Here is a 26,902-nt window from a genome sequence, read left to right on the forward strand (position 1 = left end):
TTTTATTATTATACATAAGTATTGCTGATATAAAATAGATTACATATTCATTAACTCTGCAGAGCTATCACTGCTGGTGTAACCTGCAGTAAAGCCTTTGCCTTTCTGCAGCAATGCCTGTAACCCACCACCCTGCAGAGCCGGTGTCCTCACCAAGAGCTGAACTCTGTGTCTGCTGAGAGCCTGGCTGGTGTGTCAGAGACAGCACAGAGCAGGAGTCATGGCCTCTGCCATCCATCTATAACACAGCTTGTTTTGAGATTAAATTTCAAACATCTCAGCATATGTAAAAATTACTAGTTTAGCTACTAATCCCCTGTGTTAACTGGCATATGAGTTTAAAGGTTCTGTTTTCAGAGCCTGTTTGTGTGAGAACTCCCCCAACAATGATGTATTTTAAATCTTTAAAGATACCATCTCTAAATTACACTCCTAAAGCAAATTACAAGCCTAATGGATTTTAGCCAACAACAAAATTAAACCTTAAACCAGATAGTTTGGACAACTGCATTCAAAACCACAATTCAATAGCATTTTTCTCCTGCTTCTGGCAAAATCATTATTGACAGTATCCTGATAGGATTATCAAAGTTGTTTACCTTATTTGCAAAGCCCTGTTTGACTGCATTTCTGCTTCCCTCTGCTGCTTCCATTTCCCTAATGTTAAAGATTATTGAAGTCAGTGAGAGCTCAGTAAGGAACCTGGCCACTATTCAGAAGCATTACCACAACCTTACAGGGTTAATTCCAAGTTTTAAATGAAGCACCTGCCTTGTTCAGTTAGCAGGACACACAGAGGTGTCGGTGACCTCTGAGCAGCAAGGCTGGTCTGTGAACAACAAACAACTTTCTCAGAGTGTGTGAATGCTGAGAGTTCAAGTCCTAGTAAGAAAAAGACATGTTGTACAAACTGAATGTGTTTTTCTTCTTTTGGGGGAGAAGATGTTGAAGAATGTCTCCAAAGTTCCAGTGAGGAGAGTGCAGAAACATCACCAGCTGTTTACCCTATGCCATTCAAAATAAAAAAGCCTTAAGTGATTTTGAAAAAAAAAAAAAAAAAAAAAAAGAAAGGAAAGCACTTTGGCCTTCTGCCTCCCTGCTGCTCCTTCCTCTGAGTGAGAAAACACAGCACCTGCTGCCTGTGGGTGGATGTGGAAGGTGAGGGACAGGGACACATTTTTAAATGCAGTAGCCAAAGTTGGGTGTGGCTGTTGAAGATGGGCAGCCAGAGCACTGTTGGTGCCTGCTGCCCATGGGAAATTCTGGTAACAGTCACTGAAGAGGGACCTGGTGCCCCAGGCTGGCTCTGACTGGAGAGAAGGAGATGCCCCTTCCCTCGGCACTCGGGTGACACATACCTGAAGAAGTTTGACTTGTACAAGTGGAACCAGGGGGGAAAAACCCTTAAGAGAGTATCTGGATATGAATTAATTATCAGAAATTAATAAAGCAGCTCAGCTGGTTAGAGCATGGTGCTAGTGCCAATGGATATGGGTTCAATCCCCATTATTCCCATACAGGCCACTTAAGAGTTGGCCTCAGTGATCCTTGCAGGTCCCTTCCAACTCAGAACACGCTGTGATCCTGTTGATTCAGCATTTGGAAGCGTTACAGATGGAACACCCACAGCTCAGTTTCTCTCCTGTCAAAAGGTGTCCGGTTTTCGGCTGTTTGGATGGCCTGGAAAGGCCCGGGGTGGCCTTGGGGCAGCCCGCGTTTCAAAGGACGAGAAGAGGCTTCAGATCTTTTCTCGGTCTCGGTGTTTATTAATTGTTTATCTAAAAGATTTTCTTTCGGCCCGACAGAGGTCTGCTCAGCAGCCAGCCATGAGCACACTCCCCTGCCCTCTGGGGCGGTCACCTATCTTTATACCCAAAGTTATGTATACAATATTTATCATTTTTCCCCAATACCTTTCACCCTTATTGACCAGTGCACTTTCAGTAATGACCAATCCCAAAGTGCCAACATCACCACAGAAGATGGAGGAGAAGAAGAAGAAGAAGAAGGACAGGACACGCCCCAATTCCTCCATCTTACTTCTCTAAACCCCCCTGTACAGAAATCCTAAACCCTGTGTTTCACCCTCTAATTAACTTATCCCTTCACCATTCACCCCGGTGAAATTCTCCTATCCTCATACAGGTGTCATCTCCTGTGTAGGATCAAAGTCCAGCCACCAGACACTTCTGGCAACATTCCAGGACTCCCGAGCCCCCCAAGGGTGGTCTCGGTGACTCGGCACCTCAGTCCTGAGGTGCTGAGATCCCACAAAAAGGATGTGGCAGAAATAGAAGTAGCCCAGAGAAGATGTCGGTGATGGGAATGACTTCCACAGGAAAGGACGACAGGTGACAGATTGAGAACCTTCCACCTCATAGCGGAAATGAGCTGAAGGGAAAGAAAATGTATTTCTGTAAAATCAGGAATGGCCTGAGTGGACCTGGAATGAGTGCCCCAAGTGCTATGGGGCTCTCAGTGAAGGAGCTGCACAACAGTTTTAAAATTAAGTATCATGGCCTTTGTCTCCATAACCTTTATCTGAATTGCAGAATTTGCTGCTCCAAGCCCCTGAAAAAAAATGCTGTCAAGGAGCTCAAAAGCTTCTGACCAGACTGCTGACCAGCACAGAGGAGAGGGAATCTGAGGGAGGCATCCTGTCCAACAGAACTGAAAACAAAACTAAAAGAAGTCACTTTCCCTTGGAGGAGAGGAAAAGACCCTCCAACCTAGAAATCTGAAACTGCTGCTGAGGCAACAGCATATCCTGTGTGGAAGGTTTTACATGCAGTTGAGTTTGCAGTAAAGCTGCACATTGCAAAAGGAGTGTGGATCCCTGTACATAAAAAGGGATTTTAAAAAGCCATTTCACCAGTTACAGTTCAGAGTGGCCTTGCTGTGCTGGCAAGTAAGGCTTTAGAACAGGATTTGCATGATGACTTAAGAAGTGACAAAAAGATTGAATTTAAAGCATGGCAGATGGCCCAAAATCATTAGCTTGAAACACAGAATTTATACCAGTCCTACTTTATGTAGTCCTTGACTTTGTATGTCACCACAAAGCTAGCTAGAGCTTATAAGAGATTATGACAACAGTAACAATAAACAAAAAAGAAGAAAAAAATAGCAGCTGGTGATCTGCTTTCCCCTCTACAGTTTCACTTGTAATTAGCATGGTTTTCATTTCTTTCTCACTGCTTCATTTTAAGAACTCCTCTTGGATCAGTTGTGGAACCAACCTCATTATTATTGACCTTGAAATAAAAAGGTCTCAGAAAAGAAGATTGTGTGGTACAGGAAGAATTGAGCTGCTTGAGTTGTGGGGATTTGGAGAGGGGACAACTAGTACCCATGAGAATCACATGGTTGTGTGCAGGGAGGTGCCAATATCAAGAGATTTTCCTGTAAGCCGAGAAGAGGATGAAATAATTGATGCAGCAGTGAAAGAAACAAGTGTGATCCAAGGTTGTGTCACATGGGGAATTTTGAGCAGAGATGTTTTAATGTCCTCAGATGAGGCAGTGGTGGAACCTGTGTCAGACAACTGCAACACTGGACACTCCAACTGCTGAAAAAGGAATTTAAGTGCAAGAATGGAGACTGAAGGGAGTAGTGGCTTTTTCAGTCAAGTGAAGGGGAAACAGCAAACATCATCTTCACATAACCAAACCTCAACAGTAGCTAATTAAAACCCTTTTCACCAGAATAAATTATAGCAAAAGTTAGAACAGCTGTTGGAGAGGGAAATGGGAAGCATGAGACCTGCCCGTCTGAAAACCAGCTTCAGCCTTGTTCAAACAGCTGAGAATCCAAGCCCAACAGTTTTCTTCCACACCAGTGCTACCAAGAAACTGTTCCTGCCTTTGTTTGCATTTCACTCTGAGCATTCTCATCTTGTTTTTCAAAGCACAATTGCCCCCAGTCCAGGTGAGTTCTGCTGGCCTTTGGCTGCTGTGTTTCAGTGGAAAGCACTACTCTGACAAGCACTTGTCAGCCAGCAGCAGAGCTGTAACACTGGCAAACTGCTGAAGGGAGGCTGTGGAGAAGGAAATAAACTGCAGGAGAGCCGAGTTCCCCTGGGGTGGAGACCCTTTGGCCTTCTAAAGCTGTGGAACTGTGAGTGGCTCCCTCCTTCAGGTCAGCCAGCCCCATGTGATAGAATGTATTTCTAAAGATTCAGCTAGCCATGGCTTTTATTCAACTGTTTATATAACACTGAGAAAAAAAGTTCCTTGGAATTTTCATTTTAAATTACTGTTTTATCAAAATTCTCATTAGAATAACTTCAATGCCAAATCCCAGATCAGCTGCTCCTCTGACAGCTTTTCTGCACCTACCTGAATAAATATTTGTCAGTATGTTTTCAAACAGTCCACAGTCAAACAGTGCCATCACTGTCTCTTCATACTCTGGGGAAAGAGATAATTTGATGTAATACTACTGAGGAAAGGTTTACAGAGCCCTACATTAGAGGTACCACAAAACAGTGATTACTTATTTTCCATTATACTGACTGCTCAAGGTTTTAAGATGTCTTCCTTCTCATATAATCTAGATTGAGAAAAAAGGATCAAGTTGTCAATTCTTTCTTTTAAGTTTTACACAGAAGATTATTCCTCACTTAAGCCATATTTGACTTCAGTGTGCCAGGACTGTGTGATGGCAGAGCTGACTGTACCAACTCCTCCTGACACATCAGCTGTGGGGCTGAGCTGTCCCCATTTGCTGTTAAGAAATATCCAAGAATTACACCTCAATTTCATACCTGAGGCTTCTGCTGAAGCAAAATACAAAACACTCACAGAGTTCAACTGACACACCAGCTGCTCATGAAGGAAGACTTTCCAGGTAGGACATTTCACTTTCCATGCATGTGCTTCAGTTACTTTGCATAAAATGGCCTTCTTTATGCAAAGGTATTACTTCTAACTTTGCAAAACTGGGAGGGCAGTTGGAGAGGAAAGTTCAAAACTTTCTTTAACTGTGTTGTGGACAAAGCAACATTAGATTGGAATTCTTCAAAAACAAAGTACCTCATGCAAGGTGATAAACCCATAAAAACCTGAAACAGACACTAACAGCTGACAGTACACTTGTAACAAATCATCCAAAGCCTTAAAATGTACATACTTAGGGATTTTCACTCAGAAGAGAGTGCTGATATTAACAGACAGCTGGTACCTCTGTGAAGCTGCAAGAGCAACACAGACTTATGACTTAAATAAAACCTGGCTCTCTTCAGGACCTCTCTGTTCCCCAGTTCCTGGGAGGAGAGGCTGGACTGAACCTTCCTATGCATATGCCAGCATGTAAAAGGTGGCTTCAAAAATTCAAGTCAGAAGGTCTCACTGGAGATGCTGAGTTGGCAGCTCTTATGTAATTTTGAGAAAGAAGTTCCTTGGAACTTTCATTGTAAGTGGTCATTCAAAAGGGGAGGTAATTTTCAACCTCCTGCACAGCTGCAGAAATAAGGACTGAGTTATTTAGCACCATGCCATTCTCAGGCAGGTGGCCCAGGGCCAAGTGCCCAGGGTTCAGATCTGCACCTCTACTCTGACAGCAGAGTCTGGGCCATGGGTTCCCCTGAAACATACCTCTTTCTGAAGTGTTGTCATCCATCAGCTTTTCCTGAGCCAGATGAAGTGTGTCCAGCATTTCTTCAAATATATCATCCAGAAGCCCAGCTTGTTTGCACTTCCTAACGAAGTCTATCCGAACTGTTAAAACACAAAAGCATTCTCATACAGAAGTGATCTGTAAAGTGGGCTTTGCTCCCTCTCTTCAGAAACTGAAATTTAAGCCAAAGCCCTTCCACCAGTAACAAATAGTTTTGCAAATCTCTGGCTCCTCCAGCCACCCACACAGCCCTTTTCAGTGGGAACAAAAAAGTGGCCAGGCAAATGTAAGCACTGTGCTGGGTGTAAAATTCCCTAAGCTCTAGATTTGGCTTCATTCATCACAAGCAAACAGCTCCACAGCTCTAAATGTTCCATTCCTAAAGCTCATGATACCCCCTAGTGATTTGTCTTGCTTGCAGCTTCACCAATCCTTAGGACCACACCATGGACTGAGCAGGCTAAAGACAGAAAACAGTGCAATAAATGAATCAGATTTGGTAAAAATTGAGGCTACTTTTATTCCAAGTGATCCAGGCAACTACAGTTTTTTATTACAGCCCATTTTATATACCGACTCTGTCAGATTTGGACTGATAGAGAAATAACCATTTTTTCTTTATCTGTGAGCAGCAGCAAGTTTTAGTAAGATCAATGCAATGGGCTGTTCAAAAGCAAAGAGCCACTGGATGGCTCACTAAAGTCTGCCAGTCTCTTTAAAAACAATGTTACATTCTACTGGAGACATTTGTGAGGAAAGAAATGCTTTCTCACTTACAGGAGATGCTCTAGGAGTATTCCAGGATTCTTTATAGGTTTCCTGTTCTTTACAGTGGTAATGAAATTCAGAAAAGACCACTAGGCAGCCACTTGCAATACCATGCCCATACATTAAGCATATCCACAGTGAGGTGAATAATGACCACTAGCACATTCCAAACTTCCAAGTGCCAGCAGAATCCCAACTTCAGCAGGAGCTTCAGGGTAACATGAAAACTGCAGGACAGCTCCTGTGATCCATCTCACTGTTGTAACACCATATATATGCAGTGACAGCCTATATTGTGCTAAGCGCCCTGTGTACACCCAGGCTTCCAAAGGCAAGATGTGCTGCTCCCTACTCAGAGCACCTCCTCTGTTAATGCCTTCCAGGGTTCCCATTTCAGATTTAACAGCTCTGATATGGAGCAGCAACGTCAGGCAGAGGCACCCCTGGCTGCAGGAGACAGAGCTGAACACAGCAGCCAGCCAGAGCGGGGCATTCCCATCTGAATCACCAGCTCACATCACACAGCAAGTCTCACCACAGGCATTTGTTTGCTGCACAGTTATTAAAGCATTCTGCAAATCAGACTTCTGCTGCCACACCAGAGCACAGAGACAGCCACTTGTCTCAGGAGAATCATAAAAATACATTTGCAGCATAGAATTTGCTACCAGCCATCTCCAAGCTCTGCACTTGAACACAACAGACCACAGTACCTCCTAGTTGCTCCATGAAGTTGCATTCAAATGTCCAAAATATCAGAATAAGGTTCCTTAACACTGAAGTTAAAGAGAGCATCCTTTCTTCAGGCCCAAGGCTCTGCAGGGAATTCACCTAACCGTACATGGACACCCTGGCTCCACATTAAGTGTGTTGCTCATATACACTCCCTACACACACTTACAATTTATCCATTATCATAAATCCCACCCCAGGCTCCCAGAAAATAAGTCCTTTGTTCCATCTATCACTGCATTCTTGAGCCACATATCTTCTTGTCTTCCCACTGTCCTTGCTGGAGGAGCAGCGTTTGCATGCCTTGTTTCTCTGCTGAAAGTTTCACAGGCACAGTAAAAACTGAATTAACCCTTCTGGTATCCAATGAGTCTCACCTTTATGCCTGTTGTTTTTTCTTTTTAGGATTCGTAAACTGTTTTCTTCTGCTGTCTCTTCTGTACTCTGTAAGAAAATCCAAACATTGCATTTTTACATCATGCTGACATTTACTGCTGTTGTCATTATCATACTTGTGTCTTAGCAGAAAGATAAAAAGCAGTCCACATGTCTGTGAACAGAGTCAGCCTCTCTGAATGGCTAACAATATTCCTCTGCAGACATTCTATTCTGAAAATGGAAGCAAAAACTGCTTCAAAGCAAAAATGCTTTAAGAAAAGCCAAACACTTGGGACACCACCTTCCTTAACCACTGCATTTGCAAATAGCAAAGAAGTTAACAAATGCCTACTGGGAACTCCCAAGGCTCTTTCTGAACACTGTCAGAATACTTTGATATGCAAGTCCTTTGCTGTAGCAGATGTGGGTCCCCTGTTTTAGTACTGCTGAAATTCAGAATTACCATTTCTTCTGTGATGGTGGGAGATGTCAACGTACGTCTTCTTTTCTTATTAGCTGCATCTAGGAATCAAGAAACAATAAAGTAACAAAAGTGACAACCTCAGACTGACCATCACACATATTTAAATTCTTTCTCTTCCCAAAAAGCTAAAGAAGTAAGGCCCCTTGAGTGGCAAGGCAGAAATACGTTTCAGCTTCCCCAAAAACCCGACATTTCAGCAGAATTCACACTGTTTGCATTAAGGAAAATTGCAAGCATCAATCAACCATCAGGAAAAGTGCAAATCATTATAGCATTAGGATACCACTTAACCTTTTCAACTCAGTAGATTTTTAATTGTGGCAGAGTGAACTTATTCCTCCTGGCAGCAACATCACTTCTAGGTGGTAAAAACCAGTTTGGTTTTCCAAACAATTCTTACGTAAGTTAATACACCCTCAAAACTAAGACTACATAAAGAATTACTTAGGTGTATCAAAGACATATAAATGGCATTAGTGTTTTCATCAACCTAAGGACCCTCCCAGAAAACCTCCAGAAGCCATCTGACTTGTCAGTTTACTATTATTTATGCTACAAAGTGTTTGTAGTTGTGTGGTACAAGATCTCTGAAAAATTCTCTGCTTTCACTGCATCCTTTCCATCAGCACGCACCAGACTCTTGCCAACATCACAACTGGCAGCTTTTGGAAACAGCTACAGTATCACAAGCAGAGAGGGATAGCTCTGGCAAGAAGACATGGCAGGAGCAGAGAAAGGCAGAGAAGAGTGTAACCACCCACTGTTGGAGATTTTTTCAGAAATGGCTTAGAAGACAGCTGTGAGGAGTAAAATTCTCACAGCCGGTTTCTGTAAACAGTAGAAGTTCTCAGGTTGTTTTTAATTACAAGTAAAAGTGACAAACATGAAGACCTTGAGAACCTTGCATACCAGAGTTCTCAAGCAGCTTTCTCATAACAAGTAGATATTCTATCTTTGGCTGTTTTGGGAAAGCAAAAATAATTTTGAGAACCCAAATCTTGGTATTGGAAACATAAGGAGGGGCTGGTGTGTTATCTCTGACCTATTGTGAGCTCGGGTTTGCAATATGCATGAACTTAATTAACACGGTTATAAAAAGTGACTGATTGAGTGAATAAACGGAGTCAGATGCTGAACAAGGAAGTTGGGTCTCTCCCTCCATCTTCAATAGGTCAGGATTCAGAACTATGGATAAGTAAAAAGCAAAGCTACTAAGTAAACTAAGAAGATGCATTTGGTTAGTGAACCACAGCAAGATCAGATACTAAACAGACTGTATGTCTGGTTAAGAAGTGAGCCAGGGGCATTAGAAATTAATTTAGGGTAGAAATTAATTTTGGAGTTAGGATAGCTGTTTTAGATGATGTATGTTGCTTAGCTTGTAACTTGCTATGCTGGCAAAGGCCTGTGAAGATGGAAAAAGGAATGCAGGGATCCTGGTAAGAAGAGCTCATTACCCCAAACAAAGTGGAAGGAATGCAAGGCCTGTTGGAGATAAGAGAGGCTCTTCAGACCCTGCAGAGAGATCCTGCATGTGTCCAGTACTGAATAAATACACATCTACCTTACAGCTTTTACAAGTTGTGGAATCTTTCCACAAAGCCCCAGCCCTCATGAATAAAAGCTTAAATAATAATCACCTAACCCATCTCTTCAGTGTCATCAGGGTGGAGCAGGGCTCAGTTCAACTGAGGTCAAATTCAAAGTGAAGGCCAGTCCAGGAGCCACTAAGTGTGAGCAGAGTTCTCTGCATTAGGCTAACAAGGTCCAGCTTTGGCTGGCATTTCCAAATACCTCTGAATCAGGAAGGGCCAGGACTGCCAAATGAAGCTGCATTTCTGCAGCACAGGAAGCAATCCTTAAACAAGGATTGTACAACTCTTTTGTTACACTTAAAAAGCTCTTTGGGATCCTTCAGAATGAAAGGCCCTATTTTAAAAATTACTGCAGTGAATACAGAAGATGTAAATGTGAATGTCTGAATAACCACAGATAAAACCCCAAGGTGACTTCTCCTGAAACCGCCTTTTCCTTGCTAATCTAGTGCAAACTTGTGTGTGGCTGTCCTGTCTTACATGGATTTTTCAAGCTGCTTGGGCCTACTTGCCCAAAGAAGAGTAAGAATTATTCCATTAAGGATTGCGTCCATTGTGGTTTAAGCCAGTTTTCAAGAAGATTCTGGGAGGATTAAGTTTTAACTTTTCCCACTTCAAAAAACCCTTGATTTTTGCGCATACATGTGGATCCTAACCAAACCAGTCTTGCAAGATTTGAAATCCACCACTTGATATGAAGGTAGTAATATTTATCTTGTTCTTATGAATTACTGATTGTAGGATGCAAATTTTTAAAACAAATGAAATCAAAGAAGTCATTAAAGAAACTCACCATAGCGATTGGTCCGATTCCCTGGGTCATGTTTTGGGCAGAACACTCTAAAATTTAAGTTCAATTTAAAAAAAAAAAAGAGAAGTAGTATTAATAAACATGCAAACAGAGTTATGTTGACCTATTTTAACATATATTTTCTCCCCTTTCCACCGAACATAAACTGAAAGACAGTTCAAAAAACCCAGGATTTTTGTTCAGCATTACCCATCTCAAAAACCACCTGCTTTAAAGTCCTGTGCATGCACAACCTTGTGTCTGTACTTCCAGAGCCACAGTGGATTCTCAGCACTGAAGCTCTGAATAATGAGCTACACCAGACCCCCTCTCTGGGCCTGCCCACTGCTCAGCCCTGAGCCAGACACATTTCACGTGAGTGGCAATCACTGTGTCAGAGGCACTGAAGTGAGATTAATGCTCCCAAGGTGAAACACCACAGTCTGACACTGCTCCATCACAGCACCTCTGCCCCACACGGGCCAGGAGCCTCCTCAGGGACATCTGCCCAGTGTCACCTTCCACCCCTCAGCCCTGCAGGGCTGGCAGTGCCACGTGGCACCACCATGCACTCACCTGCCTGGAGATCTCTGTGCCCCTCCCTCCCGCTGCCCTCTGCTCATGGAAGGCCCCCAAACCCTGATTACATGGGGCAACCCTGTGTGACATCCAGTAGCTTAAAGCTGCTCAGTCCATTTGTTACTTAAACACTTTAGCAATATGTGAAATGGGAATATTTTCAGTGGTTCTATGAGAGAATTGTGAATTCCTTGGAAAAGGCAAACTGAAACAAATTTATCTGAAAATGTTCCTTATCTTTTGGATAATGTGCAGAGAACATGAACCAACTTTTATAATATGCCTTTCTTACAGAAGGATCCCAAGTCACTTTTTCAAGTGACTTTTCAAGTAAAAATGCCTTGTCAGGAGCATGGCTTAGTTTACCTCTTCCTTACAAATCTACTTGCCAAGACTGCTGCAATTTTTAAAGGGAACTGCATTTACTAGGACATTTTCTAATTATTGTCATTCTTTTAACAAAAACAGAAGCACTGCCCTTAGAAATACAGACTGTTGGCTTGATGAGGAACTTCTTTTGCATGTAATGCATCTTGAAGCACAACAAATCAGATTTAGGTATGCCTAACAATGCAATCAGAAAGCTATACACTGCACACACCTTATTTACATCCCTGAATTTCTAATACTGCCTTTTGGAGGATGTTTTTTATTCTTCCCCTCCCTTTAGTTCTAGTCTTTCACAGTTAAAAACAACCCATCCTAAGCACAAGAACATCTTACAAAGTACAGACAGTGTATTTTACTACTCAGGCCACTTTATTTGGAAGCACTCCCCTACTATCATTATTGCAAGACAGCAGTGCAAACTGTATTAATTTCTCCACCTCTGCTCTTCCTGGCCACTTCCACAGCACCATTGCTTTCTCTTTTTATTCTGCTCCATTTGTTTTGATGATCACTAGCCATCATCACAACGATGGCAACTCAGAATTTAAAGCCACCAGCTCTGCCTCTCTCGAAGGAATTCTCTCTTTTTGGTATGTTATATTTCACCATGAAAATGTGCAGGGGCTGTCAATCCACATCCACTGCTTTTCAAGTGTACTCTCCAATAATTTCAGCTAGATACAACTTTTGTGCTTTATTTACACCACTGCTACAGTGCAAAAGTCTTTAGGTTCAAATCCTTGAAAGCTGTCCTAGCATCCTTCTCTAATCCAGTCCTTTCCCAGCTCCTCAATAAAGGTTATTATATGACCTAGTTTCCTAGGCTATCAGTGTCCCACAGTGACTTAAAACAAGGCATTTTTAAGGGTCCCTCTTCCAAATCTCCGAGGTCACCAGCTCCAAAATGCCACCAAACCAAACTGTATATGCAAGCACTTCTTTACCAGCTTGTATCTAGACTGCTGTCAGTCCCACTTGTTTTTCAACATCTTGAGTTCAGTCTTCTTGAGCCTGAGTTATCCTTTCTAAAGCTGTAAGATGAAACTGTGATCATAGAAAGTTACCATCTTCCCAGTTCCACTCTTCCATGAGCTTTGCAGATTCACAAAGATTTTATAGCTCCCATCCTCCCTGCACAGCTGGGCTTACAGCCTTGCACAGATGCATTCACTTTAGACAGAAAGCACTGGGAACCAGCCAGGAGTGGAAATCTCTTGCCACAAAAGGACCCATCTTCCACTGCTACCAAGGACTGCACTAGTCCACCCCTTTCTGAAACAAGTACTGATTAGATGATCCCCAAATTAATCTAAGTCTAACATGACCTGTGACCTCTCTGGTCGTGCACAGAAATGAGCATCAGGGCTTTTATGCACCTCAGACTTTACTATAACTTCAGCATTTCAAAAGGTCCCTGAAGCCCCAGTTTTTCAACCCCTTAATCTGCATCCTCCAAACAATTTCATCTGTCAATGGCAGTGCAGGCAGCCCAAAGGCAGTGGACACCAGGACTATCATGATCAGGACAGAAAATTTACTTAGAATGCATTCAATCATGTTATTGCTAGCAACATACTTGACATACAAGGCCTTTGGTGGGAATCAAAGTTCTTTGCTAGGATGGGGAGGGAAAACTACCCAAATTTGACTAATGTGAGCAGACCTAGAATGTGCTCAGACCATGTCTACCGGAGCTTCTGAACCAACAAAAAATTTAGAATCTGAGTGAGATTAATAAAAGTCTTTGTTCTTGAAGATTGGCTAAGAGTCAGTAAAGACTGACTTTCTCAGTTTTTGCCTTGTTGTCTTTCAGTGATGTTACAGGCTCAAGCACCAAACAGATTCCTTCCCACTGCAGTAAAGCTTTCCTGTGAAATGAGAACAGTTCTCCCACAGTTTGCAAACAGAGGATCAAGCATTGCTTTAGGAGAAGGGAACTTACTTCCTTGCCTAAAACCCCTTTAAGCCCCAGGCAATGGGTGCCCCTTGCTGACCCCCAAGGCTGGCCGTGGCAGGACAGTGGCTGGGTACCTGTAGACACCGTTGACCTCGTCGGTCTCCACGGCGGCATCGTCGCAGAGGGCGCAGAAGAAGTGGTAGCTCCTGCGGCACGTGCGCTCCTCGCAGCCCACCGTGGCCCCCTTCTTGCGGCAGAAGCTGCACGCCTGCAACGGGAGGGGGTTCACCACGTAAATGCCACAGGCAGCTACTCCAAATCCTGCCAGAGAGGGCAAATGATGTTCTCCGGGGGAAAATCCAGTATTCCATTGCAAGCATTGCAAGTCACCTCTGTGTAATTCATTGGGTAAATTCACTCCTGCGAACGCCTACCTCGGTCATTACTGCAGCCACCTTTTTGCTACCTTACCTCTAATTCATACTGATCAGTTTGTAAAATGAGGCAAAGAGCCATGTGAGGGCTCTAGCAACTTTCCCAAGTTATTTCAACATTAATTTGTGTTAATGTTTGTATTTATGTTTCCTAGCTAACTTCGTAATGAAGAGTCCCACCCAGGACATTGGGAAGGAGGGCAGCTGAAGACAAAGGCAACTAAAAAAACCCTCCTTTAATCAATCATATTTCTGCTAAACTCACAATGTGTTCCCCTTTACAACTGTGGATTGCATTCTTTTGTTTCAGGCACTGGCTTAGTTCTATACCAAAGTCTCAGGAAACTTCAGCTAAGGACACAAAAGGCCAGGGAAAAACCCCCCTGCATTTTAATATAGAATGAACTAAATTCCACCAAACCAAACGGTAAATCAATGACTCCAATGCTAAACCTGTAATTTCCCTAATCTTATTAGATCAGAATGACCAGCTACTTGAATGGGTTTTTTTAAAGCACAGAACAGGCCAGACAACCTTCAACACTTGAGACAGGACTAATTGCACTCAGAAACATCTCCTTACCAGCCGCTTTCCTCTCCTCAGCTCCTTCAACACTGATGACACATCAAACCTTATTTCCAGATTTTCTGGGTTATGATCTTCAGATTCCACAAATCCTGAGGAAAATAACTAAAGACAAAAGAGACAGTTATAAGAAATAAGAATTACTCAGTCACCAATGCTGAAGAGAAACAAGGAATACATCTTTTCTTCTTGCCCTTGCCCTACCTAAGGAGGCTGATTTTTCTGTGTGTTAACAAGAGGTTTCACCTACACTGAACAAGGAGCTAAGCTTAAACATTTCTGCAGTCAAAAAAAGTTCCTCCTTCCACACAGGAGATTTCACATAACCCAAAGGCAGACTAAGAAAAGACAGTAAGGTGAGAAAGTTCAACTTATTAAAAACATGATCAAAGAAAATGTGAAATTCCAGGGTGCCCAGAGTAAGGATGAGAAGATCTTCAGGCAAGAGACCTCCACACCTTGGACATCATATTATTTGCTCAGCTGTTCAGACATACACCTGGATGCAACATTTCTCTGTAATAAGATTTCCATACAGCCCAATGCGACAACAGCTGACTGCAGTAAAAAGCCAGAGACATTGTACATATCCTGGGAGAAACTCACAAAAATGCACACATCACACTCAGGCCACTTTAATTCCCATAGAACTGCTGAGCCATGACAGTGAGTGAGGAAGGGGAAGTTCTTGGCAAATATTTCCTAAGCATTCCATGTAGCTAATTCCAAACAAAAGGGAGCTACCCTTTCATCAACTAGCAGGCACAGTCTGTCTGCTCAGAGGGTGATAGCTGACTGAAAAAAAACCCAAACAGCACAAACAAGCCTAAGGCAGAGAAATGAGTAAAGTTGCTGGAAGGAGAAAGAAAGTGGAAAAAAGAAAAAACAGAGAGAAGGAGAGAGAGAGAAGTTTTAACACTGGAGAAACATTAAAGCCACAATAAAACCTGTTTCAAACAAAACATTCAAGTAAAACAACGCTGTTGTGAGACACTCTGATAAAAAATAACCAACTAAAAAAGATATCAGAAAAGTAAAGATGCAGGATAACAATTGTGAGAATAAGAAGGCTGGGACAGTGACAGCAAGAAAGCTGCTCCAGCAGCCATCTCTGGCCCTAAACTGTCCTCAGCTATATTCTCCCTCTGCTGAAGGGAGAATACAGCAGCCGTAACTGATTCTGCACTCCAAGAACCAGCTCCACCAACATTCCAGAATAAAGGGAAGGCATGAAGAGTAGGAGGATTGCAACACATTTAAGAGCTTCACAAATATTTTTATAACATCAGCTTTTGATATTTTTATTCCTTATTTTAAATTATTGACACATTGGAAAGTTTTTTAATCTTTAAGTGATATGGATATTTTCCTGCAAAGTTTTAAGTATACAACTTTGTGTGGTCTGGGAATCCTCATCCAAGAGGATGAGTATCAACAGTGCCTCAAGAAGACCTATTCCTGTTGCCAGACCATATGTGGTCTTTGTAGTATTTTCACGTGTGTCTGGGACCACTGCTCAGCAACAGACACACATGAAAACACGACAGATCAACAGCTCCAGCTGTGCAGACACATCCTCTCCCGCTCCAAAATCCTGGCCAAGCCCTGCTGCTTTTTAAGCTTTTCATAATATAAACTTGCTGGTTTGAGTAACCAGCCTTTCAATCCAGACATCATTGCAAAACCAAAACCAGATAAGCAGTGGAACCTTCCCCCTCATCCCCTCAGCAGTGCCCAGCTAAAGGCACTCACCAGACAATCCTGATGAGCTGCAATATTTCTCTCTGTGGCGATGTACATCACAGAGCCAGCCTCCCCTTCTGAACAAAACGCACATGTTGTTCTCACCATCTTCGCCATTATCCACAAAGCACCTGGAGCAGGAAATCTGGGACAAAACACAAAGCAATTGAACAACTTCCATAGGCCATTCAGGACAGAGGAAAGCAGAGCCTGCCAACACCTGCCTTCACCTACATCCCCTGACCCTGGGTGCTTTGCTCCTCCAGTAACAAGTACCAGTAGAAAAGGAAAAGCCTGCACATGGCACAGCAGTGGGATGGAAACCAGATCCCAGGAGCTCCAGCAATTAGAGCGGGAAAAAGAGTGGTTTCTCTCCTCTTGGAAAGTCACTAACAAGCCATAAGGGGTAATACCAGAGTTTTCAAGCTTGCTTGAAATATCTGCTCCAAAAACAGATCCAAGAGCAGCCTGGCAAGTGATGCTCTCAGGTGTGAAACTCCTTTTATTTGGAGGAGGGCAATCACTCACAGTGTTTTCTTAACCTACTGCTGCCACGTGTGGGTCTGCGAGTCAACAACGGACAGAGAAACAGCTGCCCCCGAGCTTCACCAGTGCCTTCCAGGAGCTCACAGAAAACAAGGAAGAAATACTAATTTATTGCTGTAAGGATGTAGCAAAGTAGTGTGGAGAGGTCTACAAGTAAATTGGGGCACAAAAAGAAATCTTAAGTGACAGATTCAAACATTCTCTCTCAACAAGTCAAAATGCTAACAGGAGTGACAGAATTTTCCCTGAGCCCTGGGAATTTTCCTAGGGACACTTGTTATCTTTTCTTGGCCATATCCACTTAAGTCTTAATTGTTATTCACATGGTCACTCTCCAGCAGCTGCAACATTCTGAGGCCACCTACACACTTCCCCAAAGCAGTCTGTTTCTGGACAAGCCTTTACACACATCCCCCACCAGCAGGTTAGAGCATCACCCCAAACATTTGTAGCAGAAATTTTACTTTGTGGTTTCTGTGCAAGTCCACCACAGAAATCTTCAACAACTTCCCACTCCTACAAGGTGTGATTAACTTCAAACTATCCTCTGCTGGAGACGTCACCTCTGACAGCACAAACTCCTGTACGACAAGGGGGAGGAAAAATCTGTGTTTACTTTCAAGAAACAGGAAGATCTGAAGTTCAATTATTCTACTGAGAGGTAGTAAGGCCCAAGCACAAAACAGGCAGGAAATGCCATAGTCCAACAAATCCTGCAATCTTTTTCCAAGTTTCAACAGACAAATTGTTTTTGTTAGCTCCCATTCCCCTTGCATAAAACAGACTGGGTAGCCCCAAGTGGAAGCACCACCAAAGCAGAAGAGAATTTTTTTATGGTTTTTCCCCTTTGGCTTAGACTCCTGATAATTTACTTGTAATCACAAGTAACTTTGCCTTTGCACACAGCTGGAGTTTTTTTCTCTGTCCTTCAATGTCTTGTAAGCAAGGCAAGGTAGAAACTGATTTCCAATACCCATCTATACACTGACCATCGTACCAGTTTCAGAACCTGAGCAATCAATAAATACAATAGAAAGAAATAGAAACACAAGGACATATTAGAACTAGAATAGAACAGACAGAAATTCAAAAGAAGAATGAGCTAGAGTTTGAATGGCCTAGAATAGAGGAAAAGCTCTCTGCAGCAAACCAATACCTGCAATCAGTGCAGACACAGTGCCTGCTCAGGCCCAGTCAGGGGATCCAGCTCCAGGAATTTTTTCAGAAAGGGGCTAAACGTGGACTTTAGAACCCCTGGTGTTCTTACAGGCTCCAGAGAAATCCTGGTGCTGATGGAGGACAGAAGACACTTGATCATGGTCAACCTTGGGCTTACTCCAGCCCTTTCTAGGAATCCTGAAGCAGGGGAAATCCAGCTCTTGGCCATTTCTCTGTGCAGAAGCAGGCAGCCTGCAGCTACAGCCCTGTTTAGCCCTGTATCCTGTCCCTCTGTGGTGGGCTGGCCCTGGCTGGATGCCAGGCACTCCCCCAGGCCACTCTACCACTCCCCTCCACAACTGGATGGGGAGAAAATATAACAAAGGGTTCATGGGCTAAGGACAGGGAGAGATCCCTCACCAAATGCCATCACAGGCAAAGCAGACTCAGCTTGGGGATAATTAACTGAATTTATTACTAACAAAATCAGAGCAGGATAATAAGAAGTAAAATAGATTTTAAAACCACCTTGCCCTGACCCCTCCTTTCTTTCCAAACTCTACCTCTTTCCCCCAAGAGGCACAGGGAGATGGAGAGTGGGGGTTAGGGTCAGTCCATCACTCACTGTTCCTGCCACACTCAAGGACACACTTCCCCTGCTGCAGTGTGGGGTCCCTCTCCATGGAGACAGTTCTCCACAAACACCTCCGTGAGTCCATCCCACAAACAACAGCTCTCCATGAACTGCTCCAACACAGGTCCCTCTCCCATGGGGTGCAGTCCTTCAGGCACAGCTGCTCCAGTGCTGGCTCCCCTGAGGGTCACAAGTTCTACCAGGGCCCTGCTCCAGCATGGGCCTCCCATGGGGTCACAGCCTCTCTCAGGCACCCACCTGCTCCCAGGCTGTGCATGGATCTCTGAATCCCCATGGACCTCCCTGGGCTGCAGGGCACATCCTGCATCCCCATGGACCTCCCTGGGCTGCAGGGCACATCCTGCATCCCCATGGGCCTCCCTGGGCTGCAGGGCACATCCTGCATCCCCATGGGCCTCCCTGGGCTGCAGGGCACATCCTGCATCCCCATGCTCTGCACCAGGGCCTGCAGGGGAATCCCAGCTCTGGCACCTGGAGCACCTCCTGCCCCTCCTTCTCCACTGATCTCAGTGTTTGCAGAGCTGCTCCTTTCACATATTCCCACTCCACTCCTCTCTGCCCACAATTTTATCTGCCCAGTAACTTTTTTCCTTCCCTTCTTAAATATGTTGCCACAGAGGTGTTACTATCATTCCTGCTGGGCTCAGCCTTGGGAGCAGGGGGTCAGTCTGGAGCCAGCTGGCACTGGCTCTGCTGCACATGGAGGAAGTTTCCAGCAGCTTCTCACAGAAGGCACCCCTGTAGCCCTCCTGCTACCCAAACCTGGCCATACAAACCAAACCAACCCCCACAGGAGCCCGTGCTCTTCCTAAGCTTTCTGCTACAGCACTACCAGGAAGAGGACCTGGAGCTAACCGGGGCAGTGGAGCTGGCTGGCTGCTCCTACGCAAGAAGGGAGAGGCTAAGGGCAGGTTTCCAGTTTCACAGCTTAGTTACATTTCATCTCAACAAAGCCTTGCTTTTGCAGGGCTTAAGCCCGCCACTCAAGGATTCCAGTTGAAACACTTGGATCTGTCTGAAAAGGCAAGAAATCCTTGCTCCTTGCTCCACTCTCTCAGTAGCACTCATGACAGCATTGCTCTGTTACTATTTCTCCTGCTGTCTCTTTTTAAAGCCAAGGAATCTGAAACTATTTAGCTCTTCTCTGTACAGAAGCTGGTCTGCAGTTTTTTCCACCTGTGTCACTTCTATACTCTGCTGGCTACACTCAAAGAGGAGCACACCACCTCCAAAAGGATGGGCTACCATTTACACTACAAAGCCACAACATCACTCTGTATTTTCCTTTTTTCCTTAACAGTTCTCACTGTTTCAATCACATTTTAGCCTGATTCTGAGTGCAGAGCCGACACTTCCAGAGAACCATTGTTGGAAGCACAAAGCAGTGAAAAATCCACAAAGCTCAACAAGCAAGGGGGGGCCCAGGGTGATCAGAGCAGAAAACTGGGTGGAGGGCTGGTGGCTTGTGCTGCCAAACGGGCCTGGAGAGGAATGTGAGGCAGTGTGGGAGCCGTGTGGCCTTGTGCTTTCCCTTGCTTACCAGGAAATGTCCTGCACCTCCAGGGTATTCTGTGAACGTGACAACAAACAATGGAAGGTACAAAAGTATCCTGATTTGTACCAAACTGGAGAGAGAGAATTCAAGGCACAAATCATAGGGACAGATCCATGGGTTTGTCCTCCTGGCCACCCCAGAAGGGACACCTTTCAGTGAGAGTCACATACCTGTCTGTTGGTTGGGTTAAGTTAGGTAGGGAAAGACCTCTGAGATCATCAAGTCCAAACAATGGCCCAACTCCACCCTGTCAACCCCAGACCAGTATCACAGTTCCCCAGATCTCCTTCTTAATTGGCATCTGATTAAGTGGGGAGGGCATCAGTATCGTGGTTGTTTCTCTGCCACATCCATCATCTTCCACTTATCTATGCTGGATTTTCACCTGCTGTTTTACAGTCAATCCCTTGCTGTCCCTAAATCTTTCTGCAACTCTTTACTTCCACTGTCACCACCACAGGGAACGCAGGGGGCCCAATTCGGCTGCAAGATCTGGGGGGCTCCTGCTGCCCTCTGCTCATGACAGGACAAATGACGCTGCAAAACAGAAAGCAGAGCAGCAGCTGAGAGAACAGTCACACCTGGACACTCCTCCTGTGCCATTGCCTAGAAGGAGGGCTGCTGGTTTCGCTTCTTTACTTTTTCACAACAGTGACTCAAGGAAAGGAAACAGAAAGTAAAAAGGGAGAAGAACAGTGCTGGCAAGAGTCCAGGGCTTGTACCACTTACAAATTCAGCAATCCTGCTGAAACATTACCAGTTTGTCTAAGTATTTGCTCTCCAGACCCAGTTCTGAAAGCATTCTTGTATGTAAATACCCATCTTTTACAGAGTAGGAGGCTAAGGCACAGAATCTCTTAATACATCCATAGGAGAGTAAGGAAAAGAACCCAAGTCCCCTGAATTCCAGTGCACTATTGAAACCCACTGCCCCAGCTCCTGCTCTGCTCTCCTCTTCCTTCCAGCGCAGTGCAGGGTTGGATCTACGGAAGCAGGAAGGAATCACACACCCGTTACCCCACACTCACTGTCCCTCACTTGTGCTTTGTGGGGAAAGAAGCACGGCTGGAGATTTCACAGCTAAACACGACCGACACTCACCTCCCCATTCTCCCAACGTCAGTACAGAACCTATACATGCAGGTCTCGCAAGGAAGAAGGAACAAATAAAAGTGTCTTTCTGATCACCTCTCACTTGAGAGCATCTCGTTCCAGCCCCCTGCCATGGGCACGGCACCTTTCGCTGGACTGGGCTGCTCAGAGCCCCATCCAGCCCGGCCCTGAACACCGCCAGCGACCAGATACCCACAGCTTTTCTGGGGAACCCGTGCCGGGGCCTCACCACTCTTACTAGCAAAGAACTTCTTCCCGGTACCTCCCGGGCCCCCGGTGCCACCCTCACGGCGCCCCCGCCCAGCCCGAGCCCCGGCAGGCTCCACTCGCCGGCACTGCGGGGAGAGCGGCGCTGCGGGACCGCCGCTGAGGAAGCTCCGCGCTCCCCCCGCCCGTAGTGGCACTTACCGCCCGCTCGCGGCCCAGCTCGCGCGAGCCGTCGCCACCGCCGCCCCCTCCCCCGCCCTCAACTCTCCCGCGCGGAAGTGAGCGCGCCCGGCCCGGGCACGGAGCATGCGCGGTGGCGCCCGCCGATGTTCCGCCCCGCACACCTGCGCTGCGCTGATTGGCTGCGACGCACGCGTGGCTGGAGGGAAGGCGCGCCGGTGAGGCGCCGGTCACGTAATAAGGGAGGCGTGGCCGGGCACCAGCGGGCAGGGTGGGGTCACGGCCCGGTACCCGGGTTCGATACCCGTGCCCGGCACCGCCGTCGGGTCGCCATTCCCGAGGGCTTTCACCCTGGGAAAGGCGATATCTTGCATCCCTCCCTAGCCCCGTGCTCACTTTTCACAGAATCACAGCACTACGGTCCAACCTGAGCCTCCCCGGGTGCAGCTTCCCGTCACTTGTTACCGGGGGGAAGATGCTCACCCCACGCTCGCTACGACTTCGTTTCAGGCAGTTCTATAGAGGAGTAGCGTGAAAAGTGCACATTACCTGGCTCTACGCAGATATTTACTGTATGTATTATGTTGTAGTGGTAAGTAGTGCTGTATTAACATTTTAATAGTATGGTAGATGTAGTTTTGTAGTTAAAATGTAGCTTTTGTAGGAAAATAAAAAATATGTATGTGGCATATTTTGTTAAAGAGAGGAATGAGGTACTCGCACCGAGATAGCAGCCACAGGACACCTAAATCATTCAGAGAAAAAGAATTTATTGCTCCCTTATCAGAAGAAATCAACTTCTTCCTGCCTTACTCAGCCCTGAAGATGCCATTAGGATTAAGACGAAGAAGCTGACACTGATGAAACAGAATCCTGTGTTTGAATGGAATTTATGCATTATTGAAGTCAGAGGGAGAGATCCACCTTTATTGATCAGCATCTGACTCTGTTTATTCACTCAATCAGTCACTTTTTATAACCGTGTTAATTAAGTTCATGCATATTGCAAACCCGAGCTCACAATAGGTCAGAGATAACACACCAGCCCCTCCTTATGTTTCCAATACCAAGATTTGGGTTCTCAAAATTATTTTTGCTTTCCCAAAACAGCCAAAGATAGAATATCTACTTGTTATGAGAAAGCTGCGTGAGAACTCTGGTATGCAAGGTTCTCAAGGTCTTCATGTTTGTCACTTTTACTTGTAATTAAAAACAACCTGAGAACTTCTACTGTTTACAGAAACAGGCTGTGAGAACCTGTCCCCCACAGCTGCCTTCCAAGACATTTCTGAAAAAATCTCCAGCAATGCATCGTGTATGAGATGTATGAATGTGCAACAGGCTATTGCTGTTAAGAGTTAATCCTCTGTGTGTTCTTCTTTGGGGCTTATTTTGCCCAGAAAAAGGTACCCAGACGTCCATAACTCTTTGTTCTTATTGTCTTGTATTGTCCTAATCCTAATTGTCCAAATTTGTATTACTCTTATTTCATTACTATTTTTATAACCATTGAAGCCCCAAACTGCCTTTCCAATCAGCATTTTGCAACCTATGTATCTTGCTACTGCACAAGAACATAATTTTGTTTTCAGTGGTACTTATAGGGCATTATTGATCAAAATGCTTAGGCAGAGCCACAAACTGAAAATCAATCCTAAACAGTCCTATCCCATTGCACGGTTAGCTACTCACGCGACCCCTAACGCTGGAGCCATATCCCATATCACCGGCGGGTGGTCTCACGGGGGTTCGCCCCATCCACATTCAGGAATTGCTGATGATGCTGTGCGCCAGGTTACTCATTAATCCAAAAGCAATCCTGATGGATTCTTCTGTTTGAAGTTTGGTAAGCAGGGCAAACAGGAAAGAGAGATAGGGATAGGGGAATTGACGAGCTAAGCATGTTCAGAGCCAACAATTCAAACTGACCCTAAGAGCCTTGCCAAGCCATGGGGACCAAGCCAAGTACACCGGGAATTGACCATATTAGGATAGGAGTTCAAAAGTTTAAAGAGGAAGACTCACCAGGAGACCCCTGCCCATGATGAAGTCAACCGGAATGGCCACCAAGATGATCCTCAAGAGATGTCTCCGCCCACGCTCCGCCTACACCACGCCTCTTATGAATATGCATGCAAAGACATGATTATGTATGTGATATGATGTAACCCTGCACCCAAAACTGTATAAAAAGCCTGCTTCTGTTATGAGATATTTAGAAATCCCTTTTGTGATTTCTCCGACGCGTCGTAATAAAATACCTCCTGTCTATGCTGACTTAAACTGAGTCTCTTAGGCAGTTATTCTCGCCTTTTGGTGCAGAATTCGGTATCACCATTTTATTACTATTAAACTTTTAAAATTTTAAAAACAAGTGATTGGTGTTTTTCACAGGAAGGGTCACCCAGGAGCCTCCTTTTCTCCAGACTAAACTCCCCCAGCTTCCTCAGCAGCTCCACACAAGATGTGTGCTCCTGAGCTTTCCCCAGCTCTGCTGCCCTTGTCTGGACACGCTCCAGCCCCTCCACGTCCTTCCTGATGTGATAAATGAATATGATTCATGCTAAAATTTTTAACTATATCAATATTTTAAAAAATATTGGTTAAAAAGTAATAGAGGAAAAGGATATGCAATTAGTGTCACAAACAAACGTTTTCAGATGTTCACGAGATAACAGGATACAGAGTATTGAGATAAGCAATATCCCAAAATAGATCCCAGCCTCGGGATAATTAAGGAATCAGCCTTGAAATGGAAAAAATTGGGATGATTCCAGGTATCTATGAAATAGTAAGGCTTATTTTTGGAATGTAATGCTGGCTTCTATAACACAAGACTTGGGGTGCATTTGCAGCCTGTGGGGTTGTTCAAAGGACAGTGATGATGATGAGAAGCCTTCATCAGAAGCGACCACCAAAGAGCCAAGACCTCTTAGAAACAAGTGGAGCATGCGCTGTGCAGTACAGCGACATAGATTTCAAGAATCAAAAACAGGAGGAGATTTACAAGAAAATATTGATAATGTATTAGCATACAGTATATAAGTTGTGTTTGGATTCCTGTTTTTTTGGTAGGGGAGGCAGAATGAGAAACCCCAGTCGGGTCTGCACCATTGTCTGTTTTGCTTGTGCCTTAGCAGAACCTTAATTAGACTTAAATAATCACTGCCATGTATGTAAGCATTGTACATGCTTACCTGATTATATTCATTTTATATGAAATTGCTGCTAAATTCTAATTTTGTGGATTATTAAATTAGACATACAGGACCTCATTCATAAGATTGATTTTAGGGGCTCAAAACTGAACACAGGATTTGAAGTGTGGCCTCACCAGGGTCAAGTACAGGGTCACTGCCCTGGTCCTGTTGGCCACACTTGCTGATACAGGTGTGAGAAATTAACCCCACTTTTCAAAATTTTATAAAGCTTAATAAGGGATAAAAGGGACAAATCAATAACAGCACTGGGTGCTTGGCTATGGCCAGAGGCACATCAGCTAACCATAGTAACTCTTCTTATGTGCTTTCTCTATTGCGTTGGCCAAATACATATTCATAAAGATTATGCATGTTCAAACATTTCTTTGAACTTGTTTACATGTTCTGGGAATTTTTTAGCTTGGTTCAACCCCTGACCCATCTATTTAGAGTACATGCAGTAATTGTGGATGTGGTTTTGAAGGTCGTGTGTCACTTCCTCACAACAGCCCCTGTTCTGTGCTTTCAGCAGGTGAGAGTTATTGATAGTTGAAGAGTCAATAGCAGGGATCCTCATCCCATCCATTCCTTTAATGCTATCTGGCCATGCAGACAGTTTTAGCTACTTCCACAAGTACTTTAAATCAACATCAGCTATTTCACAAATATGTCTGAGTTATTTTCATTATTGTCAGTTAGTTACAAAAATAAAAGTATTAGTTATTATTTCACAACTACAGCTACTTCTGCAAAAGTTAACACTGTAATGCACAACACAGCATCCACTTGAATAATCTGCAAAAGCCAATACATAATTAGTGAAAGCCAACAACTACATGGTTGTGGAGGAATTTTTGATAGCTGACCAAGAATTGGGAGGGTGCCGGACCCAGCTAATCTGGGTCCCTGCACTGCAAGGGCACTGTAGCCTTGAGCACAGCTGTATTATAATAACAAGAGCTGAGAAAAAGATGTGAGAAAAAGTAGATGTAAGATATAAAGAATGACCAAGTAAGAGAGGAGCTAATAATTATAATATAACCAATAGATTGCTAGGCTTACAGAATATGTATGAGCTTATTGCTTGTTGTGCATAAATGTCTGATGCTCCCATGAATAAACAAAGCTTGCTGATTCTCATACTGAGCGTCTGGAGTCTTCCCTCCCCCTGACACATGGTTACCTTTATGGTATTCTCCATAAGTTCTCCAAGTCTAAAATGGCATCAGAAGGCCACCCTGGACTGCCTCCCTGACAGACCCTTGGAGACTGTAGCTGTGGATTTATGCAGTGCTGTGACAACCTGAGGTGGAGTTGTAAACAGGCCCTGGGAAATGTGCAAAGTCATTTGGCAGAGAAATACAGCTGCAACAGGATAAAGGATGCTTGCTAAAGAACTGGGTGTGCTTTTGGCTGTTGCCACACACACAGCGTTGTTACTTTGGCTTTGTTGATCTGTTATCCCTTTGTTATCTGTTATCCCTGTTATCCCTTATTAAACTATCCACATTTGGAGGAGTGGGCCTTGTTTCTCACACAGGCCAGGATGCCACTGGCCTTCTTGGCCACCTGGGCACACTCATGTTTAGCTGCTGTCTCCCAACACCCCAGATCCTTTTCTGCTGGGCATCCTTCCAGACACTCTTCTCCCAGCCTGTAGGGCTGCCTGGGGTTGCTGTGACCCAAGTGCAGGACCTGGCACTCGGTCTTGTTGAACCTTCTCCAGCGAGCTCATCAGACACATTAATAGGTGTTGGAGAATTTTGCTCAGACATGGCTTGAAGGAAAAAAGGCCATGAAAATATACAGCTGATGGAAAAGTAAAGGCAGCTGTGAGGAGCAAATTCTCAAACCTGTTTCTGTAAACAACAAGATTCTCAGGCACGTTTATGTAAACAGCAGAAGTTCTCAGGTTGTTTTTAATAACAAGTAAATATCTTGTCCTTGGATAAGGTATGGGAAAGCAAAAGTGACAAACATGAAGGCCTTGAGAACCTTTCATATCAGGGTGAGAACACAAATCTTGGTTTCAATAACAAACCACAGGTATTGAAAACAAAAGGAGGGGTTAATGTTTAATCTGTAACCTATGATGAGCTCGGATTTTGCAATATGTATGAGCTTAATTAACACTGTTATAAAAAGTGACTGATTGAATCAATACATTGGAGTTCGATGCTGATCAATTAAGATGGGTCGTCTCCCTTCACTTCATCAAATAGGCATATTCTGGCTCATCAGGTGTCAGGACCCAGGACATTCCTCTGGCTGCCCTGGCTGATTCGAGACCCTGGCA

General features: G+C 44.4%; 1 protein-coding gene and 1 long non-coding RNA gene across 7 annotated transcripts in view; one reads left to right on the top strand and one right to left on the bottom strand.

Annotated features, from left to right (window-relative positions):
* The window catches only part of PHF11 (PHD finger protein 11), a 24,093-nt gene extending 2,527 nt beyond the window's left edge, over nucleotides 1-21,566 (bottom strand). Inside the window, exons 1-11 of one of the 6 annotated variants that reach the window (XM_074535430.1) lie at nucleotides 21,428-21,566; nucleotides 17,003-17,119; nucleotides 16,002-16,137; nucleotides 14,247-14,354; nucleotides 13,364-13,497; nucleotides 10,367-10,413; nucleotides 7,958-8,016; nucleotides 7,494-7,560; nucleotides 5,595-5,717; nucleotides 4,338-4,409; nucleotides 1,066-2,391 (exon numbers count right to left, since the gene is read on the bottom strand). In XM_074535430.1, coding sequence (XP_074391531.1) covers nucleotides 2,138-2,391; nucleotides 4,338-4,409; nucleotides 5,595-5,717; nucleotides 7,494-7,560; nucleotides 7,958-8,016; nucleotides 10,367-10,413; nucleotides 13,364-13,497; nucleotides 14,247-14,354; nucleotides 16,002-16,109 — 972 coding nt within the window. In that variant the 5' untranslated portion in view covers nucleotides 16,110-16,137; nucleotides 17,003-17,119; nucleotides 21,428-21,566 and the 3' untranslated portion in view covers nucleotides 1,066-2,137. The other 5 variants (XM_074535431.1, XM_074535432.1, XM_074535433.1 and 2 more) reach the window with 5 other exon arrangements.
* On the top strand, nucleotides 21,490-26,026 carry LOC141728213 (uncharacterized). The gene is made up of 2 exons (XR_012579035.1): nucleotides 21,490-21,624; nucleotides 21,812-26,026. It is a non-coding gene; the product is annotated as an uncharacterized LOC141728213 (long non-coding RNA).
* The last annotated feature ends 876 nt before the right edge of the window (nucleotides 26,027-26,902 follow it).

The sequence above is a fragment of the Zonotrichia albicollis genome, chromosome 2 (assembly GCF_047830755.1).
Source record: "Zonotrichia albicollis isolate bZonAlb1 chromosome 2, bZonAlb1.hap1, whole genome shotgun sequence".
In the NCBI taxonomy this organism is placed as follows: domain Eukaryota; kingdom Metazoa; phylum Chordata; class Aves; order Passeriformes; family Passerellidae; genus Zonotrichia; species Zonotrichia albicollis.